This window comes from Balaenoptera musculus, chromosome 6 (genome assembly GCF_009873245.2).
Source record: "Balaenoptera musculus isolate JJ_BM4_2016_0621 chromosome 6, mBalMus1.pri.v3, whole genome shotgun sequence".
NCBI lineage: Eukaryota > Metazoa > Chordata > Mammalia > Artiodactyla > Balaenopteridae > Balaenoptera > Balaenoptera musculus.
Window position 1 is genome coordinate 65,806,232 of NC_045790.1, and position 26,239 is coordinate 65,832,470.

General features: G+C 39.5%; 1 protein-coding gene across 2 annotated transcripts in view; it reads left to right on the top strand.

Moving 5' to 3' along the window:
• The window catches only part of PIP5K1B (phosphatidylinositol-4-phosphate 5-kinase type 1 beta), a 341,484-nt gene that overhangs the window by 186,797 nt on the left and 128,448 nt on the right, over positions 1–26,239 (top strand). For both annotated transcript variants that reach the window (XM_036856085.1, XM_036856083.1), the window contains 2 exons: positions 7,429–7,581; positions 19,841–20,140. In XM_036856085.1, the coding sequence (XP_036711980.1) occupies positions 7,429–7,581; positions 19,841–20,140 (453 nt within the window). The remainder of the gene's footprint in view (positions 1–7,428; positions 7,582–19,840; positions 20,141–26,239) is intronic.

Below are 26,239 nucleotides of genomic sequence, written 5' to 3' on the forward strand. Positions count from 1 at the left end.
CCTCCCAACCACTCAAGTACAACACAAACACACACATTTGCAGGATTGGGGGGTGGGGTGTACCTTAGAGAAGATCCTTTAGTTTCTGGCCATTCTGTAATTGCTGAGGGTCACTGACATTCACGAAACATGTTTGGAGAACCCAGTGGGGTCTTGATATTGTGTTATTGAAAACAAGATTGATACCTCATCTTCTGCCATATGTTACCAGTTAATGGATTCTCTTCTGACTTACCTTGAGCTTCTGCCAGCCAAGGAGATGCCACTAGACTTGCATTTCATAACACAGATTCAATCAGTGTGATGAGATGGCTGTCTACCCTGAGTAGGTCTTCCTTTAGTGTTCCTGTGACCACTGACCTGCAGGCTGGGAAACCCATTCTTTTACTCAGTCTTTCTCACAAGATTTCTCTCCTTGGGGAAGGCCTTTTTCTGAGCAACAACGCACACAGCTTATACAGTTTCCTAATGAGCCTTTAAGCTGGAAAAGTTACCTTCATAATGAGGTCAGAGTATTTACAAAGGAGCAGGGGAGACCAAGCTGATGGCTTCTCAAAGCAAAAGTCCTCCTTCATGTACCTGGCAAGAGGTAGTTAATTGATCACTGGATACTTTGAATACCGACTGTAACTAATATACTTTGCTAATAATTATGGAGAGATTCAAAAAATTATAAGTCATGACACTCAGAGAACTTATTGGAATTGGAATGATGATTTATGTGGGAAAACAACTAATTCTACCAGGCAGTAAATAAAAAGATGGAAGCAAAACAATAAATACTCCAGGATTTCAAAGGAGGGAGAGGTGTCTCTCTGTTGGATTGATGATTAGGAGGGCTTCTTATGGGCATGGCGTAGTTTAACTGTGACTTAAAAATTGCAAGGGATTTGAGTAGGTGGGAAAAAGGGAAAGATGTTGGGACAGGGTATAAGGGTGGGAGCAGTATTAGCACTGTCAGACCAGAGATGCAAGTGCATTAAATATTTCAAAGGACTTTGAGTGGTCCAGTGTAGCAGGAGGGGAAGGTTGTCATCAGGAAGATTAGAAAGACAGGGCTAGATAATTTAAATAACCAGTTGTGTGTTTTGTGGTTTGTTTTTGTTCTTGTTTTTTTAATTATAGGAAATTGGTGAAATGTCAAGACTGACTAGATATTTGATTATGTTGAAGTTTTGGGGGTTTTTTGGTGGGATGATGGTATTGTGGTTCTGTTTTAAAAGAGGAATCCTTGTCTTTTAGAGACATATACTAAAATATCTGTGGGAGAAATGATTTGATGTCTGCTTCAAAAGAATCTGAGGGAAGCAGCCAGGGCAATGGTTGAGGGTGTAAAGGAAACAAGGTTGGCCATGAGTTGATAGCTGTTGAAGCCAGAAGATAGACACATGTGTCAATTCACACATAATGTTAATTAGTTCTCTTTACTTTCGTGTATGTTTGAAATTTTCCATAATGAAAAGTTAGGGGGGAGAAAAAGATGGGATCGGACAGATAAGTGTGCTTTTGTTCGATTGCGTTTTCCACCTCCCTTATTAATTGTACACACAGTTCAATAACCGGACCCATCTCTGGGACCTGCAAGAAACAGAACAAGTGCAGTGGGCCTCTAGCTAAACATGGCCGCCTGGTCCCCAATGTTTGGGGCCACCCACAGCCCAGGACCAAGGCAGCTCACCTTACTGGTCTTGGAGCTTCTGGAAGCTCACTCTAAACTACTACATCTGAGGAGCCCACCCAGTCATCTGGAGTGTGGTAGATGAGGAAGGGGTCTTTTGCCGGACACAACATGCTACAGAGAGTCAGGTGGAAACTCAGAGACTTTTTAACCCAACTCTTCATTGTAGATGAGGAATCTGAAGCTGGTGAAGGGAGGTGCCCAAGGTTACCCACGCTGGGGAGTGGAGGCAGAGCCCAGGCCCGAACAATGGTCTCACCTCCTTCCCTGGTGCTCTTTCCCTCCACCAGTTGGCCTCATGCCTCCCAACCACTAAGTCTCAGACCTCTTACTAGATGTGGTCTCAAGGTGACCACTCCCTAGCCATCAAACTATGAACTGTGGTTATCCATTCTGAAGAATACAGCCAAAGAGGTAAAAGACCCCTAACAAAGCACATTTTCAAAGAGTTAAGCCCAAAAAAGCACAGAAAAATGAAATAAAACGTCCCCCGAAAAACTGTGTGAAGAAAAAAAAAAGGATACAGTGCAGATCACAAATGCATGCTGGCATCTATCAAACTGGGGTTATCTAAACCCAAATTTTTGAAGATACACTGATCTAAATGGGAGAGGAAAGGAGAGGGTAACTTTATGTAGGGATTGGTAACAATTGGTAGATTTGATATTGGATCTCTGTGATATGTTTGTATTTCTACTTAGTCTTATGCTGTTGCATCTGGATTTCAGCCTGAATTACTCTGATTACATTCTCAGTACCATTAAAACTTACCATGTGCACGCTAATTACAAGTTCATGTTGAAACGTGCATAATTTGGATGTAAGACAGTGCGGTGAAGGTATGTCCACGTGCACCGCACAGCAATGCAAATGCTCCTTATTCCTTATTTGTTCCTAAATAAATGCCTCCCAGGGAAAGGCCAAGGGGTCCCAGAGCATTTTTTTCCCATTTCTGCTTGGGCAACAGGCCTTTGGTTCATTTCCTTCTTTACCAGGTGCCTGGGTATTCCCATATCCAGGGTGATTTATATGATATTTTTCAGGCTCACCAACACCCATAAGAAAGAGAGCGGGGTGAATATTTGACACTGTCGAGGGTAAGAAATGGCAGGAAGAATGATCTCCACCTCACTGTGCAAGTTTACAACGTTAATTTGCCTTGGCAGGGCCCAGCTGGGTTGTACTTTGCATTCTTTCCAGTGGGTACATAGGGAGGCCCTGCAGGAAATAGAAGGCAGGGAAGGAACACATTGGAACAGCCTGCGCAGATGAGAGAGCTGGGAAGGTGCATCAACCCAGGCGTGCACACAGGGGCTTGTTGATCATGGCTAATTAAAATGTTCCCATAGCTCCTCTGTATTTGCTCTGAAAAGGCAACATTTCAGAGAAGATTGCTTAGCAGAGAACATGGTAACCGAGTTGCAGGGTGGAAAACCACAGATTTAGAGGTGATAATGGTGATAGTCCCAGGTGTTCAGCATCATAATGCTAGTTTATTGCAGACTGATGCTGTGCTAGGAGTGACCCCAAAATGGTTATTAAAATAGGTCAAAACAACTGATTTCTCCATTCTTATTCGTTTATAAATTACATAATAAAGGAGTATTTGGCAATTAAGTAACCAATGAAATAGCCTCCAGATTGTGTTACTGCTTGTAGAAGAATTTGAGACTTTAATTGGAAGCAGATGTTCACGTCTGAATCCAGTTTTCCCTAGACAGCTCTTCCTGGATCACCCCCTAATTTCTCTATTTGCAGCCCCTAATTTCTGCATTCTTTGCTGTTTTTGTACTTTCACAACATTTACTCCTATCCATAAGAAGGTTCTGTGCCAGAAATTCAAACCCCATGGAACAAAAAATCAGAATCCTAAAGAGAGTCTGGGGTCTCCCTTCACTTTTTATGAGACTGGGATCCACACCTTTATTTTCCAGGGTCTCAAATTCATGATTATACAGAAGACCCAGCTTTTTTCTTTCTTTTTTTAAAATTAATTTATTTTCTAGTTGAATTATAGTTAATTCACGTCATGTTAGTTTCAAGTGTACAGCAAAGTGATTCAGTTATATGTGTGCGTGTGTGTGTGTGTTATACACAAACACATTCTTTTTCAGATTCTTTTCCATTGTAGGTATTACAAGATATTGAGTAGAGTTCCCTGTGCTATACAGTAGGTTCTTGTTGTTTATCAATTTTACATATAGTAGTGTGTATATGTTAATCCCAAACCCCTAACTTATCTTGTCACCCCCGACCCATCTCTTTTCTTGCTTCACCAAGAATATCTTAGTGTACCTTTGGGTAGCCGTCTTGTCGTGGGACTTAGGCTGAAACCCTCAGTACATCCTAGGGCACTGCTGGCTCTCCAGCTGTGTGTATGATCATGTAATGAAAAATGGCAACAGCAATGACTAAGTGGTCACTCTACCAGGGGTTTCAAGAGCATTCGTTTTTAAAACTTTGAGCTGCTGTTAGGTAGATATTACCATCTTTATTTTAGAGGTGAGGTTCCTAAGACTCCAAGATGCTAAGTTCCTCACTCAAGGTCACAGAACTGGCTACTGACAGAGTCATGATTTTAGAAACATCAGTCGATTCCAAGTCCCGGGCCTTTCCTTCCACGTGGACTCTGCCCACAGCAGAGAAGGTTTCCTCTGCTTCTTCTTGGCTTTTATGGCATCCTGTGTGCAGTATGATGACTATTTTTGTTTTCCTCTCTTATCCTCAACTCATTCATAAGGGCTTAGGCTGCATTGCTGCTTAGCAAGAGAGCTTCAGGAAGCAAGGCTAGAGGAAAAAGAAGGAGGTAGCAGATGGAAGTTGCCAGTGACGCTTAGGAAGGCAGCAAACACTTGCTTCTTTCTTTTCCTGGTGAATTTTGTTTCCCTTACCCACAGTGCTGCCAAAGCAGGATAATTTAAAAGGTAACATCTAGAAACTTCCTTTTAATCATTCTTCTCCCAGTTTCTCTGTTTCTTCTCCTCCTTCCTTCCTTTTGTTCCTCACTTCCTCTCAGATTTTTCTGTGATGAGAACTTAAATATTCACAAGCCCAGATAAAATGCTTTGGAGGATGTTCAGCCCTGGTGTTTTCAGATGCCTCCATCCTCAAAGTACAGTTCCTTACATCCCTGCTTTTGCCTCTCACCGGGGCTCGTCTGATCTCACACCGTAGCTTCCTTACCTTTTCTCTGTCCCTAATGTTTCTCTAGTCAATAATGGGGATTTATTAGCTAATAAACACTAAGCTCATTAACCCAAAATTGACTGTTCTGCTGGTTTTGGGCACTTCTTGGTGAGACTTACAGCCCTTCAGCTGTTGGTAAATTTCAGTCATTTATTTGACAAAAATTTATTGAGTTCCTTCTGTGTACAAGGCACAGGTCCTGAACTGTATCAGAGTATAAGATAGTCATAGTTTCTGCCCTCATAGAGTTTTACAATCTCATGGGAACTTGGAATAACTAAATAGGCAATTAAGGTATTTTGTGGTAACTTGTATGATGAGAACATTCAGTGCCAGGAAGCAGTTGATCTGGATTCACAGAACCAGGGAGAGTTTTCCAGGGCAAGCGCTGTCCAGCAGACACTGAAGGCCAAAGTCACTGTAACAACCTCCTCACTGTGTCTTCCTTTTGTCCACCTACTGTGGGCACTCAGCACAGCAGATGGAATGGTCCTCTGCTCCAGATGCTGCAATGGCTTTCAGCTCCCCTAGAGAAAGGGCCAAAGTCCATACCATGGCCTATGGCTCCCTGTGTGTCGGGTCCACCCAACCCTTCTGGGTTCTCCCCTTTCAGCTCTCCTCCCTGCTCCCTCTGCTTCAGCCGTGGCCTCCTTGCTGTGCCTTGAACTCTCCAGGTCTCAAGACCTTAGCATTTGCCCTTCCCTCTGCCTAGAATACCCTTTCCCCAAATATCCTCAGGCCTCTCCTCAAATGCCACCTTCCCAATAATGCTTTTAGTGACCACCCCGTCCTCATCATTGCTGGTACTCCCTGCCCCCCTTTCCATGCTTCCTTTTTCTCAACAGCACTTGGCACATTCTGATGTGTAAGTTATTTACTTGTTTGTTGACTGTTTCCTCCTACTAGAATATAAGCTTCCTGAGTGCCTGGGACAGTACAGACAGATGCTTAGTAGATACTTTTTAAATGTTGAATGAACACATGAATGATGCATTTCTGGCATACAACTAGAATCATATGTGAAATTAACCAAATCATCCTGAGGGTTTTCATGAAGAATCAGCAAGCCGAGTATATGTTAAAACTGGTATGTCAAGCATATAAGTGCATACTCATTCTACCAAAAATACTCTGTTATAGTATAATGCTAGTCTAGTTTCTATTCTCAAGAAAATAAGGGTATTTTTTAGAATAAGTTTTATTCAGTGGTAGTCAACCAGGTAAAGGTAGCATGGAGGTTGTTTCCGATAGAGGAAAATGCAAAAGCCAAGAGTGTGTGGCACACGTAAGAAAATGAGAAATAGTTCTCTGTGTTTACAGATAGAGTTTGAGGAGGGAAGTGATGAGAGAGAAGGCTGGAGAGCAAGACTCCATCATTCATGGACTCAAATGTTCTCTTAAGAAACTTGGGTATTCTCTTCTTTGTAAACAGTGGAACCCATTGAAAGGTGTGAAGGCATGGAAGGCTATGCAATTTAGAAAATCTCTGGTCTCCTGCTGGAGAATGCACAGGGGGGTCAAGAATGGATAGTTCAGAACAGGTGGAGCTTGCCATAGTAATCAAGGCATGAAACGATGAAACCACTGAACTTCGGGTACTGGAAAAAGAGATGCCATGAAGGGGGCAGATATTATCAATAGTCTGGATATGGAGTGTGAAGAAGTGTGAGGCATCAAAGAGGATGCCCAAGTTTCTGGTTTGGGGAGCAAAATGAATGATGCTTCCATGATCTAAGATAGAGGAAAAGGGGAGAAGATGGAGGATGGGAGAGAAGGCAGATGATCTAGAGTCACCATGTATAGTTGTACAGGGTGTGCACTGCCCAAGAACACCTGGTTAAGGTGAAGGAATGAAGACTGGAATCCATTCCTTCATCTATTCACCAACCTGTATCTGGTCCAGAGCTGCATCTGCCAGGAAAAAGAGTTCCCTCTTTCTAATTACTACAAAGTCACCACAAGGGCTAACCACAGGCCTGAGATGAACTTGCTTTTGAACTTGTTACATGTGCAGTGTTTCTGGTATAACCAAATAGAAATGTCTGTTGAAAAGTTAGGCATACAGGTCTGGATCCCTAGAGAGAGATCTGAGATGGAGATTCAGAGGTTAGAGTCATTTCCTTGTTGAAACCATGAGTGGATGACCTCCCTTGGGAGAGTAAATAGTGAGAAGAGAATAGGTGTTGGTGTCAAGTGACAAATACACAGTGTGGATCACACCTTCTGTTGTTATTCTATGGGCACTTGTTGGAAACAAAGCACCTTGGTCAATACCACTGTTGGAGTTGTCTCATTGGACAAATATGGTGATTGTGATTCTGTCATAGTGGGGGTGGAGGAGGGCATGTTGTTTCCCACCGTAAAATTATTAAGGTAAATGAATCAAGTAAATGTTTAGAAATCTCAAAAGAGCCTTCTTAGCATACCTGGAGTCTCCTTTTAAAGCTCTTGGAGAGGGCTTCCTATTTTAACATGGCCAAGATATGTAACGCTGTGATTTTTCTTCCTTGTATGCATCATACACATTAAATGTATTTTTACTATTTATTTATTTGCTCTTGTAGTATTCCATATGCAGTGAACCTCTAATAGAGCTGTCTAACCCTGGAGCCAGTGGATCCTTGTTTTTTGTGACCAGTGATGATGAATTTATCATCAAAACAGTTCAGCATAAAGAAGCAGAGTTCCTTCAGAAGCTCCTGCCAGGCTATTACATGGTAAGTAACTACACATAATTAAAGCTTCTACTTAAGGTTTAATTACTTTCCTCCACAGTTTTCTTTTATACTTTTTTTTCAGTGGCTCTTTGGCATGTTTCCTTCTCTTTGGTGAGCTTTATTTTGCATTTAGAGTATACTATGACATTCGTTGAATAGATTTTTAAAAGTAAGGAGAACTGAGTAGTAGAGCATAGCTGTTGACTGACTCAGTCCTGGGCTTACATCCCACTCAGTCATCAGCTAACTATGTGAATAAGGTAAGCTCTGAGCCTCAGTCTCCTCAATCTTTGAAGGCTGGGAAACACCTATCTTCCATGGTTGTTGTAATAAAGAAAGGATCTAGGTTGTAAGATAAAGGAAGCAATGCATTGCAGAGCTCTTTGCCGCAGTACATAGTACTTATATGAGTAGTTAACATTCATTGAGGGCTAAGCTCTGTGTTAAAACACAGCTGTAAGTGCTTTGCATGCAGTAACTCATTTAATCCTCACAGCATCTTGGATACTTCAGTCATTGCCATTTTATAGATGAAGCAGTTGAGACAAAGATAAATGGAATCACTTGCCAAGGGTTATTTAGCTAGTGGGCTGTAGAAATGGGGCTTGAATACAAGCAGTAGGGTTCCAGAGGCTGCATCTTTAAACCCTGCACCATGTACTGGCATACATTCTGTATTAGCTATTCTTAGCCATTACACTTCAGAATTTAGGATTTCATCGGTTAAATATAACGTGAAAATCGCCTTCCATGTAATGTTTTAGAGACAAAGAAATAATAACCTAGCCCAGGTGGATTTGCTAGACATTTAGACCAGATTTTTAAGAAATAAACACTTTTCCTCAGTAGTTTTGTCATTTTCATACCTCTGGTTTCTTTGTACTTTCATAGCAGTCATTAATTTTTTGTGATTGGAATGGCTACAGGAAGAAGTTTGGATTTCAGAAGCCCCAGTTCTGCCATTCATTTGCTATGAGAGGTGATAACTGTCATCTTTGTTTCAAAACAAAATTGATGAGATATGCCACTTAGTATGTAAAAATATTTTTTAGTCCCAACATCAGATAAGACAACATTAAATGCTATAAATTTGTCCTGCATATAAATATAAGAATCAAAAATCTAAACAAAAATCTTAGTGGGCAGCATATACAGATTTTAAAAGGTTTTGATCCTGAACAAAACTGGGAAATATTTTTAGCACAAATTGTCTACTTTATGTCAGAGAAAATAGAAAATACAGAAAAGAAAAAAAATGCAACCAACTATATTTATTTTCTCAGAAATACATATTACTAATATTTGGTATATATCTTTTCAAATGTATTCTAGTCATATACACATTTTTAAATAATTTTAAATTGTAATCAAACTGACAGCACTCTTTACTAATCTGCTGAGTAAATCTTACACTTCTATACTTCTAAGCTTAGATAGACTAGTCTCTTATTATAAAACTACATTGTCCAATATCGTAGCCATTAGCCATATACAGCTATTAAATTTAAATTAATTAAAATTAAATAAAATTTTAAAATTTAGCTGAACAAGTAATTTTATCCCAATCATGTAAGCTAGTATAACAAACAATAGAATTCATCCCATTAACAAGAAGAAATGTGAACATTACATGGTTGTCCATATAGATATTGAGGAGAAATTAAGGCACTCAAAGTTCAGTATCTTCTCTTAATTCTTAAAATTGGCATGGAAGTTTTTAACATAATAAGTAAATAAATGAACATATACATATTATACATTTATCAGTCTCCAAGAGTTCACATAATGTCTCATGGAGAAGAACAAAAGCTCTTTCACTGGAAGTAATAGAAAAAATAAGGATGCCCTCCATCAATGGTCCTTTCTGACATATTTGCTAAAATTTCTATCAATAACTTTGAGTACAAAAAACAAAAAAGAAGAAAAGTATAAATACTGTTCTCCGCAAATGATACAATTGAAAATGAGCAGAATTTCAAGCAAATAAACCGTTAGTTTCTAGAGGTAATGAGAATCCAGTAGATTTTTGGGATATATGATAAATCTACAAAATCTATCATATTCCATTATGTAGATCATATAAAACTGGAGGGTATAAGGGGGAAAAAAGAATCCCATTCATGATGACAGTAACTTATAATGATTATTATTAGAGAAAGATAAATACATAAATAAATGAAGACATACTATAATTCTGATTGGGAAAGCAGATATAGTAAGTATAACATATGAACAACAATCCAAAAAGAATTTTTGTAATAAGAACTCAAATACTTAAGTCTATAAAAACAAATGAACAAGACCAATATGAAGGAAACTACAAAATGTTATTGAAGGACATAAACAAAGTTCTGAAATAATGAAGAAATGTGCATCATTCCTGAACTCAGAATTGTAAACATTTTAATTCCCCCATACCAACTTATAAATCTAGTCTAATTCCAATCAAAAATTCCAATAGGATTTTTTGCCCTGAACTTGACAAAGCTGGTTCATTTGAAAGTGAAAACAAATATTATTTTAAAAACATTTTAAAAAACAAACAGTGGAAGGCAAAAGTTGACAAACTTTTGGACAAGGAATGACAAAACATTTTCAGGAAAAAAGAAAAATGGTGGGCCTGCCATAACATACACCAAAAATATGTAAATCTATAGTAATATTAAAGGTGTGGCATTAGTACAGTTCTAGACAGAAAGATTAATGGATTCAAATAAAGTGTCCAGAAATAGTTGACATTTTATTGTATGATATAGGAGGGACTTAAACACAATTGAGAGAGGACAGACTGTTCAACAAATGGTTACCCATTTCAGAAAAAAATTAAATCCCCTATTTCAGATCTTTCCCACACACAAAATTGCTTCCAGGCAAGGGAAACAAAAGCAGAAATAAACAAACAGGACTACATCAAACAAAAACACTTTTGCACAATGAAAGAAGCTACCAATAAAATGAAAAATGAATGAGAAAAGATATTCAGAAGTGGTATATATGATAAGGTGTTAATATCAAAAATATACAAAGAAGGGATGGTCCAGGATCGTGACGAGTTGCGGCGGAGATAAGGGAGGAGGGGGGTGTCGGCTGCTTCTTCTAGACGCTAGGGAATGCAGCTGGACCTGGATCCAAAGGAGGCTCTCCATATCTACCAGGCCCAGAGGACACTGCACAGCTGGAGGACCGAGCAGAGCGCAGAAGGCCGGCCACCCTGTGCCTTTGGATTGGAGAATTTAACCCATTTACATGTAAGGATCTTGGTGCTCAGGCGAGGTGTCAGGCCTGAGGCTCTGAGGTGGGAGAGCCGAGTTCAGGACATTGGACCACCAGAGTCCCCTGGCCCCACGTAAACTCAATCGGCAAGAGCTCTCCCAGAGATCTCTGTCTCAAAGCTAAGACCCAGCTCCACTCAATGACCAGCAATCTCCACTGCTGGACACCCCATGCCAAACAACTAGCAAGACAGGAACACAACCCCACCCATTAGCAGAGAGGCTGCCTAAAATCATAATAAGGTCACAGACACCCCAAAACACACCACCGGATGCAGTCCTGCCCACCAGAAAGACAAGATCAAGCCTCATCTGCCAGAAAACAGGCATCAGTCCCCTACACCAGGAAGCTTACACAACCCACTGAACCAACCTTAGCCACTGGGGGCACACACCAAAAACAACAGGAACTACGAACCTGCAGCCTGCAAAAAGGAGACCCCAAACACAGTAAGTTAAGCAAAATGAGAAGACAGAGAAATACGCAGCATATGAAGGAGCAAAGTAAAAACCCAGCATACCAAACCAATGAAGAGGAAATAGGCAGTCTACCTGAAAAAGATTTCAGAGTAATGATAGTAAAGATGATCCAAAATCTTGGAAATAGAATGGAGAAAATACAAGAAATGTTTAACAAGGGCCTAGAAGAACTAGAGAGCAAACAAACAATGATAAGCAACACAATAAATGAAATTAAAAATTCTCTAGAAGGGATCAATAGCAGAGTAACTGAGGCAGAAGAACGGATAAGTGACCTGGAAGATAAAATTGTGGAAATAACTACTGCAGAGCAGAATAAAGAAAAAAGAATGAAAAGAATTGAGGAGAGTCTCAGAGACCTCTGGGACAACAGTAAATGCACCAACATTCAAATTATACGGGTCCCAGAAAAAGAAGACAGAAAGGGTCGGAGAAAATATTTGAGGAGATTATAGTTGAAAACGTCCCTAATATGGGAAAGGAAATAGTCAATCAAGTCCCGGAAGTGCAAAGAGTCCCATACAGGATAAATCCAAGGAGAAACATGCCAAGACACATATTAATCAAACTATTAAAAATTAAATACAAAGAAACTATATTAAAAGCAACAAGGGAAAAGCAACAAATAACATCCAAGGGAATCCCCATAAGTTTAACAGCTGAAATTTCAGCAGAAATTCTGCAAGCCAGAAGGGAGTGGCAGGACATATTTAAAGTGATGAAAGGGAAAAACCTACAACCAAGATTACTCTACCCAGCGAGGACCTCATTCAGATTCGACAGAGAAATTAAAACCTTTACAGACAAGCAAAAGCTAAGAGAATTCAGCACCACCAAACCAACTTTACAACAAATGCTAAAGGAACTTTTCTAGGCAGGAAACACAAGAGAAGGAAAAGACTTACAATAACAAACCCAAAACAATTAAGAAAATGGTAATAGGAACATACATATCAATAATTACCTTAAATGAAAATGGATTCAATGCTCCAACCAAAAGACATAGACTGGCTGAATGGATACAAAAACAAGACCCGTATATATGCTGTCTACAAGAGACCCACTTCAGACCTACGGACACATACAGACTGAAAGTGAGGGGATGGAAAAAGATATTCCATGCAAATGGAAATCAAAAGAAAACTGGAGTAACAATTCTCATATCAGACAAAATAGACTTTAAAGACTATTACAAGAGACAAAGAAGGACACTACATAATGATCAAAGAATCAATCCAAGAAGACATAACAATTGTAAATATGTACGTACCCAGTGTAAGAGCACCTCAATACATAAGGCAAATGCTAACAGCCATAAAAGGGGAAATCGACAGTAACACAATCATAGTAGGGGACTTTAACACCTCACTTTCACCAATGGACAGATCAACCAAAATGAAAATAAATAAGGAAACACAAGCTTTAAATCACACATTAAACAAGATGGACTTAATTGATATCTATAGGACATTCCATCCAAAAACAACAGAATACACTTTCTTCTCAAGTGCTCATGGAACATTCTCCAGTATAGATCATACCTTGGTTCCAAATCAAGCCTTGGTAAGTTTAAGAAAATTGAAATCATATCAGGTATCTTTACTGACTGCAATGCTATGAGACTAGATATCAATCACAGGAAAAAAACTGTAAAAAATACAAACACATGGAGCCTAAACAATACACTACTAAATAACCAAGAGATCACTGAAGAAATCAAAGAGGAAATCAAAAAATACCTACAAACAAATGACAATGAAAACACGACGACCCAAAACCTATGGGATGCAGCAAAAGCAGTTCTAAGAGGGAAGTTTATAGCAATACCATCCTACCTCAGGAAATAAGAATAATCTCTAACAACCTAACCTTACACCTAAAGCAATTAGAGAAAGAAGAACGAAAAAAAACCAAATTTAGCAGAAGGAAAGAAATCATAAAGATCAGATCAGAAATAAAAGAAATGAAGGAAATGAGAACAAAGATCAATAAAACTAAAAGCTGGTTGTTTGAGAAGATAAACAAAATTGATAAACCATTAGCCAGACTCAACAAGAAAAAAAGGGAAAAGACTCAAATCAACAGAATTAGAAATGAAGAAGAAGTAACAACTGACACTGCAGAAATACAAAGGATCATGAGAGATTACTACAAGCAACTATATGCCAATAAAATGGACAAATTCTTAGAAAAGCACAACCTACTGAGACTGAACCCAGAAGAAATAGAAAATATAAACAGACCAATCACAAGCACTGAAATTGAAACTGTGATTAAAAATCTTCCAACAAACAAAAGCCCAGGACCAGATGGCTTCACAGGTGAATTCTATCAAACATTTAGAGAAGAGCTAACACCTATCCTTCTCAAACTCTTCCAAAATATAGCAGAGGGAGGAACACTCCCAAACTCATTCTACGAGGCCACCATCAAAACCAGACAAAGATGGCCACCTGATACCAAAACCAGACAAAGGTGTCACAAAAAAGAAAACTACAGGCCAATATCACTGATGCACATAGATGCAAAAATCCTCAACAAAATACTAGCAAACAGAATCCAACAGCACATTAAAAGGATCATACACCAGGATGAAGTGGGATTTATCCCAGGGGTGCAAGGATTCTTCCATATATGCAAATCAATCAATGTGATACACCATATTAACAAATTGAAGGAGTAAAACCATGATACTCTCAATAGATGCCGAAAAAGCTTTTGACAAAATTCAACACGCATTTATGATAAAAACCCTCCAGAAAGTAGGCATAGAGGGAACTTACCTCAACATAATGAAGGCCATATATGACTGACCCACAGCCAACATCGTTCTCAATGGTGAAAACCTGAAACCGTTTCCACTAAGATCAGGAACAAGACAAGGTTGCCCACTCTCACCACTATTATTCAACATAGTTTTGGAAGTTTTAGCTACAACAATCAGAGAAGAAAAAGAAATAAAAGGAATCCAAATCAGAGAAGAAGAAGTAAAACTGTCACTGTTTGCAGACAACATGATACTATACATAGAGAATCCTAAAGATGCCACCCAAAAACTACTAGAGCTAATCAATGAATTTGGTAAAGAAGCGGGATACAAAATTAATGCACAGAAATCTCTTGCATTCTTATACACTAATGATGAAAATTCTGAAAGAGAAATTAAGGAAACACTCCCATTTACCATTGCAACAAAAAGAATAAAATACTGAGGAATAAACCTACCTAAGGAGACAAAAGACCTGTATGCAGAAAACTATAAGACACTGAGGAAAGAAATTAAAGATGATACAAACAGATGGAGAGATATACCATGTTCTTGGATTGGAAGAATCAACATTATGAAAATGACTGTACTACTCAAAGCAATCCACAGATTCAGTGCAATGCCTATCAAACTACCTATGGCATTTTTCACAGAACTAGAATGAAAAATTTCACCATTTGTATGGAAACACAAAAGACCCCGAATAGCCAAAGCAATCTTGAGAAAGAAAAACAGAGCTGGAGGAATCAGGCTCCCGGACTTCAGACTATACTACAAAGATACAGTAATCAAGACAGTATGGTACTAGCACAAAAACAGAAATATCGATCAAAGGAACAGGATAGAAAGCCCAGAGCTAAACCCACACACATATAGTCACCTTATCTTTGATAAAGGGGGCAAGAATATACAGTGGAGAAAAGGCAGCCTGTTAAATAAGTGGTGCTGGGAAAACTGGACAGCTACATGTAAAAGAATGAAATTAGAACACTCCCCAACACCATACACAAAAATAAACTCAAAATGGTTTAAAGACCTAAGTGTAAAGCCAGACACTATAAAACTCTTAGAGGAAAACATAAGCAGAACACTCTATGACATAAATCACAGCAAGATCCTTTTTGACCCACTTCCTAGAGAAATGGGAATAAAAACAAAAATAAACAAATAGGACCTACTGAAACTTAAAAGCTTTTGCACAGCAAAGGAAACCATAAACAAGACCAAAAGACAACCCTCAGAATGGGAGGAAATATTTGCAAACAAAGCAACTGACAAAGGATTAATCTCTAAAATATACAAGCAGCTCATGCAGCTCAATATCAAAAAAACAAACAACCCAATCCAAAGATGGGCAGAAGACCTAAATAGACATTTCTCCAAAGAAGGTATACAGATTGCCAACAAACACATGAAAGGATGCTCAACATCACTAATCATTAGAGAAATGCAAATCAAAAGTACAATGAGGTATCACCTCACACCGGTCAGAATGGCCATCATCAAAAATTCTGCAAACAATAAATGCTGGAGAGGGTGTGGAGAAAAGGGAACCCTCTTGCACTGTTGATGGGAATGTAAATTGATACAGCCACTATGTAGAACAGTATGGATGCTCCTTAAAAACTAAAAATAGAACTACCATATGACCCAGCAATCCCACTCCTGGGCATATACCCTGAGAAAACCATAATTCAAAAAGAGTCATGTACCACAGTGTTCACTGCAGCACCATTTACAGTAACCAGGACATGGAAGCAACCTAAGTGTCCATTGACAGATGAATGGATAAAGAAGATGTGGCACATATACACAGTGGAATATTACTCAGCCATAAAAAGAAACTAAATTGAGTTATTTGTAGTGAGGTGGGTGGACCTAGAGACTGTCATACAGAATGAAGGAAGTCAGAAAGAGAAAACAAATACCATATGCTAACACATATATATGGAATCTAAAAAAAAAAGTTGGTTCTGATGAACCTAGGGGCAGGACAGGAATAAAGACACAGATGTAGTAAATGGACTTGAGGATGCGGGGAGGGGGAAGGGTAAGCTGGGACGAAGTGAGAGAGTGTCATGGACATATATACACTACCAAATGTAAAATAGTTAGCTAGTGGGAAGCAGCCGGCTCTGTGCTTTGTGACCACCTTGGGGGGGATAGGGAGGGTGGGAGGGAGACGCACGAGGGAGGGGATATGGGGATATATGTATACGTATAGCTGATTAACTTTGTTATAAAGCAGAAACTAACACAACATTGTAAAGCAGTTATACTCCAATAAAGATGTTTAAAAAATATATACAAAGAACTCATTCAACTCAACATGAAAAATAAATAATAAATAACCCAATTAAAAAATGTTAGAAAATGGTCAGAAACAGGCACATGAAAAGGTGCTCTATATTGTTAATTATTAGAGAAATGCAAATCAAAACTATTACAATGAGGTATCACCTCACACCAGTCAGATGGCCATCATTAAAAAGCCTATAAATGATAAATGCTGGAGAGGGTGTGCAGAAAAAGGAACCCTCCTACACCGTTGATGGGAATGTGAATTGGTACAGCCACTACAGAGAACAGTATGGCAATTCCTTAAAAAATTAAAAATAGAACTACCATATGATTCTGCAATCCCACTCTTGGGCATATATTTGGAGAAAACTCTAATTTGAAAAGATGCACCCCAGTGTTCATAGCAGCACTTTTTACAATAGCCAAAACATGGAGGCAACCTGTGTCCCTCGACAGATAAATGGATAAAGAAGATGTGGCACATACATACATAATGGAATGTTATTTAGCCATAAAAAAGTGAAAAATAATGCCATTTGCAGCAACATGGATGGACCTAGAGATTATCATACTAAGTGAAGTAAGTCAGAGAAAAAAATATCATACGGTATCACTTATATGTGGAATCTTAAAAAAGGATACAAGTGAACATTTTTACAAAACAGAAACAGACTCACATACATAGAAAACAAACTTATGGTTACCAAAGGGGAAAGGGGGTGGAGGGATAAATTAGGAGCTTGGGATTAACAGACATACACTACTTTATATAGAATAGATAAAGAACAAGGTCCTACTGTATAGCCCACGGAACTATACTCAATATCTTCTAAGAACCTACAATGAAAAAGAATCTGAAAAAATACACACACACACACACATATATATATATACACATATATATACACATATATATATATACACATACACACACATATACATGCATATAAAACTGAACCACTTTGCTGTATACCAGAAACTAACACAACATTGTAAATCAATTATACTTCAATAAAAAATAAAAATAAAAATCTGCAGAGGATCTGAATAGGCATTTTTCCAAAGAAGATATACAGATGGCACAGAAAAAGACGGTTAATATCACTAATCACCAGAGAGATGCAAGTCAAAACCACAGTAAGCTATCATGTCACATCCATCAGAGTGGGTATTATGAAAAAGACAATAAATAATAAGCGTTGGCAAGGATGTAGAGAAAAGGGAACCCTCATGCCCATTGGTGGGAATGTAAATTAGTGCAGCCACTATGGAAAACAGTATGAGATTCCTCAAAAAATTAAAACTAGAACAGCTGTTCCACTTCTGGGATTTATCCAAAGGAAACAAAAACTTCGAAAAGATAAATACACCCCTGTGTTCATTGCACCGTTGTTTTACAATAGCCAAGATATGGAAGCAGCTCAAGTACCCATCAATAAATGAATGGAAAAACAAGATGTGGTGTGCATATGCAATGAAATATTACTTAACGTTAAAAAAGGATGAAATCTTGCCATTTGTGACAACATGGATGGACCTAGAGGGTATTATGTTAAGTGAAGTGTCATACAGAGAAAGACAAATACTGTTTGATTTCATTTATATGTGGAATCTGAAAAACAAAACAAATGGCGAAACATAACAAAACAGAAACAGAGACATAGACACAGAGATCAAAGAGGTGGTTACCAGAGGGGAGAGGGGTGTGGGGGGAAAAGAAATAGGTGAGGGAGGTTAAGAGGTACAAACTTCAGTTGCAAAATAAATGTCATGAGTATGAAATGTACAGTGTGGGGAATATAGTCAAAAATTATGTAGCATCTTTGTATGGTGACAGATCTTAACTAGACTTATTGTGGCGATCAGTTTGAAGTGTACAGAGGTAGCAAATCACTATGTTGTGTAACAGGAACTAGCATAGTGATGTAGGTCAATTATACTTCAAAAACAAACAAACTCATAGAAAAGGAGATCAGATTTGTGGTTACCGGAGGCGGGAGGTGGGGGAAGGGGGCATTAGAGGAAGGTGGTCAAAAGGTACAAACTTCCAGTTACAAGATAAATAAGCATTAAAGATGTGATGTACACCATGGTGAATATAATGACCACTGCTGCATGTTATATAGGAAAGTTGTTAATAGAGTAAATCCTAAGGGTTCTCATCACAAGGAAAAAAATTTTTTTCTATTTCTTTAATTTTGTATCTATATGAGATGACGGCTGTTCACTAAACTTACTGTGATACTCATTTCATGATGCATGTAAGTCAGATCAATGCTCTACGCAAACTTTCTGGAAGAAAATAATTAATTCCATGTGGAGTAAAAAACCAAATGTAATCACCAAAACTATTAAAAATTTGTAAGACCGTAGAAGAAGTTTATAAATTTCTTGGGGTATAAAAAGCTTTGCTAAATAAGAAGCCAAAAAAGCACAAGAAACAAGTACATAAATGTGACTACATGAAAAAGCAAAACATCTGTATAACCAAAAAAAAAAAACAGGTATAAAATTAACATAAGCACATGGGATATTTCTAAAATGATAGAAAGAAAGTGGGAACAATAGTTTCCACAAAAGTTGGGAATTGGGGGAAGGATTAGGGATAGTAGACTTTTCATTATATAAATGCCTTTTAGTAAACTATTTTTTACTTCTTGCCTACTTTTAAAGTGAAACAAAAATAGGTGTGTATTCCCTATTTTTATAACAAAAAAGACAACATAGTGGAAGAAAATATTTACCCCGAATAGAATAGGAAAATAATAAATATCCAGAATATATCAAGAACTCCAACAATGACAAAAACGTAAAGAAAAATGAGCAAAGGATAGTAACACAAAATTATCTTTGAGGTGGCTAAAAATATGTAAAAATATTAGATTTCTCTAGTTATTAGTGGTATTCACATTTAAATTAAATTGAAAACAAGTCGTCATTTTTCACCAACCATGCTTACAAAGATTATAAAGTTGGATAATATTCAGCACTGGTAAGAGTGGTGGGAAATATGTAATCTTACAAAGTGTGGTTGTAAAGTGGTCTGGCCATTTTTGGAAGACAGTTTCTCAGGAGCTATTAAAATTTTAAATGTTCATCCCTCGTACCCCAGCAATTAATTTTCTCTGGAGCTACCTTAGAGAATAATCACACATGGCACTAATCACGTCTTTGCCTGATTTTAGTTGGAGCTAATTTGGGACATTCTGTCCCTTTTCAATTCAGCCACTTTTAATGCCCTGAGATCAGAATGATAAAGTTGCTGTTCCCGTAAGCTGACTTAAAAACTAGGTTAGGAACAGCAAAATTTTAACAATGGCCGTTAACAAAAATAATCACCTTCCATTTTTAATTATCATTTTAGATGAAAACACGTCATAGTGGAGCATTATTTTGTAAAAGTAGAGTTTAAACATTTTTTTCCTTTTTCTTTTTTTAGAATTTAAACCAGAATCCAAGGACTCTTTTGCCCAAATTTTATGGACTGTATTGCATGCAATCAGGGGGCATTAACATCAGGATTGTGGTGATGAACAATGTCTTACCACGCTCCATGAGAATGCACTTTACTTATGACTTGAAAGGCTCAACCTATAAGCGAAGAGCATCCCGAAAAGAGAGAGAGAAATCCAACCCCACGTTTAAGGACTTAGATTTCCTGCAAGACATGCACGAAGGATTGTATTTTGATACAGAAACATACAATGCGCTCATGAAGACGCTTCAGAGAGACTGCCGGGTAAGGAAATGTCATTGCTGTGAATGCCTTTGAAAAGTCATCTGTGGTAAGGTACCTCTGTAAGAATATCCAAAAACTGTCACATGGAATCCCATCATTACCAGTCCTGGTGCTGATGCATGCTTCCCTGTTGTTGAAGGAACTGGTGGATGATAAGGAAATTGTCTGGAGTCTGTTGGTTTTATTAATAAGCTAAGTCAGCTTTCTTTGATCAAATGAAACAAGAATTTTTTTTTTCTTTTCATCCTTCCCTGTGGGAAGGGTGGTTAAAGTGGAGGGAAAAGAAGTTTAGGTTTAACACAGTGATTAGCGAGAAAAGCCATATACAAGACTTGGATGAAGTAAGATTCCAACAGGGGAGAGAAGCTTAGAGAAAATGCACTTGGTGGGATTGATAAGTGGATCCCTGGAAATCCATTGTATGTGCAGAACCATGAGGTGGGCCCATTTGCTGAAATTGCTCTATGTGATCTGAATAAGGGGCGATCAGGAATGAGGCTTGACAGAGCAAAGACCATTCCATGCAAAGTAGCCAGAGCGATTGTCAAAAGGAGGAGGAGTTCCCCCAGCCAGCAATGCATGAGAAAAAAAGAAAAAAAAAAGTAAAACCAAAGTCCAGGATAAATTTTTCTGACATGGTAAATTTACAGAAAGTAGGTAAAAGCCCTTTTGGAGAAATAGATGAAAATGCAACTCTGCTAGGTTCTGAAGGATGATGATCATTTGATTAACAGATTCTCAGGAATGTTATTTCCTGGCCCAGATGAACTTAGGAGAACCATTCAGGTTCTCAGCTGAGTTGGGCATGTTGGAGATGGGCTGAAGGTGCGCTGGTGCGGGGTTGGGTCCAGGCCTGACCAGGGCTTTCTGGAGAAGAGAATAGGACTCATGGGGCCTGATCACTGGGAAATATGGGGTATGCCTTGGCTTCCTGGGCCTTCTGTGGACTTGGTCAGATGACACACCTTGTTACAGGGGAGGGAGGGTCCCTTCTCTGCCAGACTCGAGCTCACCTGAAGGTGAAGAAGGCAGTCTAACCACCCCATGTAATGTATAAAATGGGGAATCCTCAACGAGAAACACAGTCCCACTGTTGCTGGGTTTTTTCTTTCTGTGTGTTAAAACATCTATGATAGCACATAAAGATGTGTCCTTGGAATTGTTTGTTTCATCGGTAGAGGATTTACTCCACAGCTCCTGTCCTTTAGATGCCATTCATTGATGCTTCGAGTTTACCAAGCTAGCCTAAGATATTTTTCTTTTTTTTTAAATTGAAGTATAGTTAACTTACAATGTTGTGTTAGTTTCAAACGTATGGCAAAGTGATTCAGTTATACATATATGTATATATATATTCCTTTTCAGATTCTTTTCCATTATAGGTTATTAGAAGTTATTGAGTATAGTTCCCTGTCCTATATAGTAGGTCCTTGTTGTTTACCTGTTTTATATATAATAGTGTGTATATGTTAATCCCAAACTCCTAATTTATCCCTCCCCCCCTTTCCCCTTTGGTGACCATAAGTTCGTTTTCTGTCTGTCAGTCTATTTCTGTTTTGTAAATAAGTTCATTTGTATCATTTTTTTAGATTCCACATATAAGTGATACCATATGATATTTGTCTTTCTCTGTTTGACTTACTTCACTTAATAGCCTAAGATTTTTTAATGCATTATTTCTTTTAATTATCTCAGCCACCATTTGACATCAGTACCATTCATACTCCCATTTTAATTGGTGAATAATTAGGTTCTTAAGAAGGTTAACAAACCTGTCCAGCATCACCTAGCAAGTCAGTGGCAGAGCCCACACCTGTTTGGGGACAAAGCATGTGCTCTTAACAATTGAAATTTAAAGATTCAATGTAAGGATTTTTTTAAACCTATCTTTTCAGAAGTCATAGGAAGAACACTGGGAACCAAGCAAACAAAAAAATATCCAGCTGATCTATTCAGATATCTGGGTGCATATGAGTGATTCTTGTTTTTCTTTAAAAAAGAAAAAATAAAACATACACACATTTTAGGAGAAACCTTTTCCTGTGCTTTTCAACCCTGACAGGATGTGGGTGAAAAGTGACTCTCAGTTCCCCAGAGTTTCAAACAGTTTTAGATTTGCTTTCTCTTTGTGTGTGTGTGCATTTCTTGCCTCTTGAATATGGAAAGCCTTTTTTCTGCTGTTTTCTAAAGCCACAGGCTCCTTTGCCAGAAAAAAAAGGAAAGGTCAAATGTAAAAAGCCATTGCACAGGATTTGTCTGTTTATTAGCATTTCCTAAGCCCAATCCTGATAGAACAAGGTCAAACATGACTCTTCGTCAGGAATGAGACCCTGGGGATTTGCCTTTTTATTTTTTATTTTTTGAGGATTTGTTGTGCTAAGGCACATAAAGGTCAATGTGGAGGTATCCTAAGCCTAACTGCCTCTCTTTCATTGCATTTGAACTTGTCAAAGACACAGATCATGAAGCTTCCTTAAATTGCGCACATCGGCCTTCAGAAAGGCTTTTCTTGGGGTGGAGTTGGAGCATGGGAATGGCATGCTGCGGGGGAACCTGAGTCCCTTCTGTGATCTGCCTTGACTATGACCAAGGCCTCTGTGATCTGGAGTCAGCAGCTGATTCTCAGATCAGAGCTACCTGGAGGAAGGCACTTTTCTGGAATGTACGTCTTAATATTTAATAGTCACGGGCCTCTTTGTAAAACTGATGAAAGCTGTGAACTGTCTCCCCAGAAAAATGCCCACTCACACTCCAGTTCATGAATCCCTTGCAGCCCCTCGTCTCTCTACCCGCTCCCTACCCCGGGCTAACGACCCCCATCCTAGAGGCGAGCAGACCCACCTCTCTTTCTTCAGGTCATCCTCTGAAGGGCTGGAATAGGATGTGTGGTTGACATTGCCCACAGCATCTCTTACCCTGACAGTTCCCTCACTTTGCAGATTCCCCTCACTTTAGCACCAGATGAGGTGCTGTGGAGATCCAGGGAGGATGTAAGGTCACCCTGGGGCTGGCACCGGCCCCAAACGATCGGGAATCTCTGCTGTTAACAATCCTGTGAGTGAGGCAGTGCTACTCAGGCTCTAGAAACAAGTCAGGCAGGGGACTGGATTACTGTGTCAGCAGCCCAGCCAAAGAAAGGTGAGCTACACCCATATTAGGATGCATCCTTTTACTCACTTATCAGACATGTATCGCAGGCCTCCTGTGTGCCAACATGAGGGGAATGACCTCTATTTTTATTTTTAGTTTTTTGAAATTTTTTTGAAGCATCAACAAATGTGATTTATTAATATGTGATAAACATATTCTCAGCAAGAAATTTCAATCAATTCTGATGTCAATTCATCATCTCAGCAGTAGCAAGATCTTTAAGACAGAAATAAGGTTAGGATGGATGGAGGGAGGGAGAAATGAAGGAAGGTCAGGTGTCTGGATGCCTGGGTATTAGATCTTCCATTGATAAGCTGTATGATATTTGACAAGTCATAATCTCTCTAAACCACAATTTTTCCTTAATATATAAGCTCAACATATGTCCCAGGAGCATTGTGATGATTCAATTAGATGGTGTAGGTGACATTATTTTATAAATGATAAAGCCAATATAATATAAATTTTTATATTTATATTTATTATTATAAATTATAATTATAATTCTGTATTATCTTATAATTATTATTTATATTTATAAATAATATGAATTTTTGAATTTTATTTATTTTTTATACAGCAGGTTCTATTTTTAATCAATTGCCATTCAGAATATTAAGTGCAATGATAATATTCTAAAGCATTTTAGGGATCAGTGTAGGTAACATCATAGCTTGGTTCTGAAGAAGGAGAAGAGTTCTCCAGGTAGGCAAAGAAGTAGAAGCATATTTCTAGGAAGAGAAAATAATATAAGCTAAGCGTGAAATGACATAACATGTTCCAAGAACTAGAGTTGTTTGGTGTTGCAACAGTTAATAGTAAAGGAACATGTGAGGTAGGAGAGAAATGCAGTCAGGAGCCAAATAATGTCAAAAGACCCTTTCTGCTGGTGCCAGGTCCTCTTAAGGGCTTAGAGGTGGTAAAGCCAGGAATCCCAGACCTTTGGACCTCAGCTTTTCTGTTGTTCCCAGATAGAAACGATAAGCCTCCTCACCTCTTGCTGCTGACTTCTTGCTTCCTGCCCCTACCTCTTTCATATTTCGGCATGACGTCTCAGACCCCAGGACTCCATTTCCCTTGCATGACTGCTGGCCGGAAGATACCTGCCTGACTCATTGACCCAGCCTGACCTGCATGCATTGTGCCCTGCTCCCCACAGCCTACTTCCCTGACTCCCCATCAGAGCTGCTGCTTCTGGACTCTGCATCCAAAACAGCCTGAACCGCCTCAACCCACAATGAGCCCTCTTGACAAATGCCATCTTCCCCTGCGCCCTTTGAGCAGCCCCCAAATCATTTTCCCCAGCTTCCCCAGCCCAGCCTCGGGCCCTTGCCTGTAAGCCTGTCCCCCTGTGCTGGTCCATCCCTACCAACTCCTCCACGTGGCACACTGGCCACTTGGAACTCTTCTAGGGAACGGAATGCACTTTATCCTTCAACCCTGCCAAGGCCACTTGCCCACAGGATTCAGACAAAGGGCTCTTTCCAAAAGCAGGGATCCAGATCTTGGGTTCTCCCTGGCTCCCACATTGCTGTTCCCTGTAGGCTATGTCTGGGGAAAATGGACATGTGAATAACTGGGTTCCCTTTCTGGAAGCATTTCCTCTTCTTTGGCCTCACCCTCTGCCTGCTGTGACAGCCATCTACACCCATAAGAGCACTTGGCCCAGGGTAAGAGTTATGTCAGCAGAAAGTACCGCCAGGACATCACAGGTCACTTGCCATCAAAAACAGGAAGTAGGATTTATTCAAACCATCCCCTGTGGTCCCCATGTGACAAGCTGAGAGACACATCCTATGTGAAAACTGGTCTTCCCAGGTGCTCCATTGTCTTCCCACAGCCTGTTCCTCTGCCTGTCTTCCCTGGCCTGGGGAATGTGACCAGCATGAAGCCAGTTGCCCACATCAGTACCCTGAAGCTACCCTTTCCATCCTCTTTCTTGTTCTCTTTCCCCACACTCAGTACATCACCATGTCCTATCCAGTCTGTCTCCTAAATAACACTTGGATCTGCCCCCTCCTCTCCAGATGCACAGCCACGGCCCTTATTGAGACCCTTCCTCACCTGGAGTTTTACAGTAGCCTCTTTACTAGTTTTCACTATCACTGCCTTTCAGCATATCCCTAATGCTGCTGCCAAAGTGATCCTCAGATCAGAAGACCACCAGGTCCTGAAGATCCTCTAGCGGAGGTCCTCTACTGCTTTTGGGCCAGAGCCATACTTACTTCCTAGCTTGGAACATTCAGATCCTTCCTGATCTGTTCCTTGCCTCTTCTCCAGATGCTCCTTCAGCTTCCTTCTTCAGCCTTCTATCTCCCCTCTCCCCAGAGCATCTTTACTCTCCAGCCATTCTGATCTACTGGACATGTTCTCTAAAGGTTTTGGTCTTTTAATACATGTCTCACTCCGCTGGACCATTCTTCCCCTCTCTCCTTTACCTGTCCCCCTCCTACTCATCTCTTCCGTGAAGACCGCCATGCTGTGGCTCCCCAAGCCTCCAGAGCTAACCTCTTTTGTGGGATTTAACACACTATTTTATTTATTCACATGTAGATCCTTGAGCATGAGGATCAAACCTTAAAGTCTTTGTTATCTTCATTGCCTGGTGCTTAGTCAGTACTTAGTAACTGTTCATTGAAACACATATTCGAGGGACTTCCCTGGTGGTGCAGTGGTTAAAATCCACCTGTCAATGCAGGAGACACAGGTTCCATCCCTGCTCCGGGACAACCCCACATGCCGCAGAGCAGCTAAGCCCGTGTGCCACAACTACTGAGCCTGCGCCCGCGAGCCACAACTACTGAGCCCGTGTGCCACAACTACTGAAGCCCGCATGCCTAGAGCCCGTGCTCCACAACAAGAGAAACCACCGTGATGAGAAGCCCGTGCACCGCAATGAAGAGTAGCCCCCGCTCGCCACAACTAGAGAAAGCCCGCGTGCAGCAATGA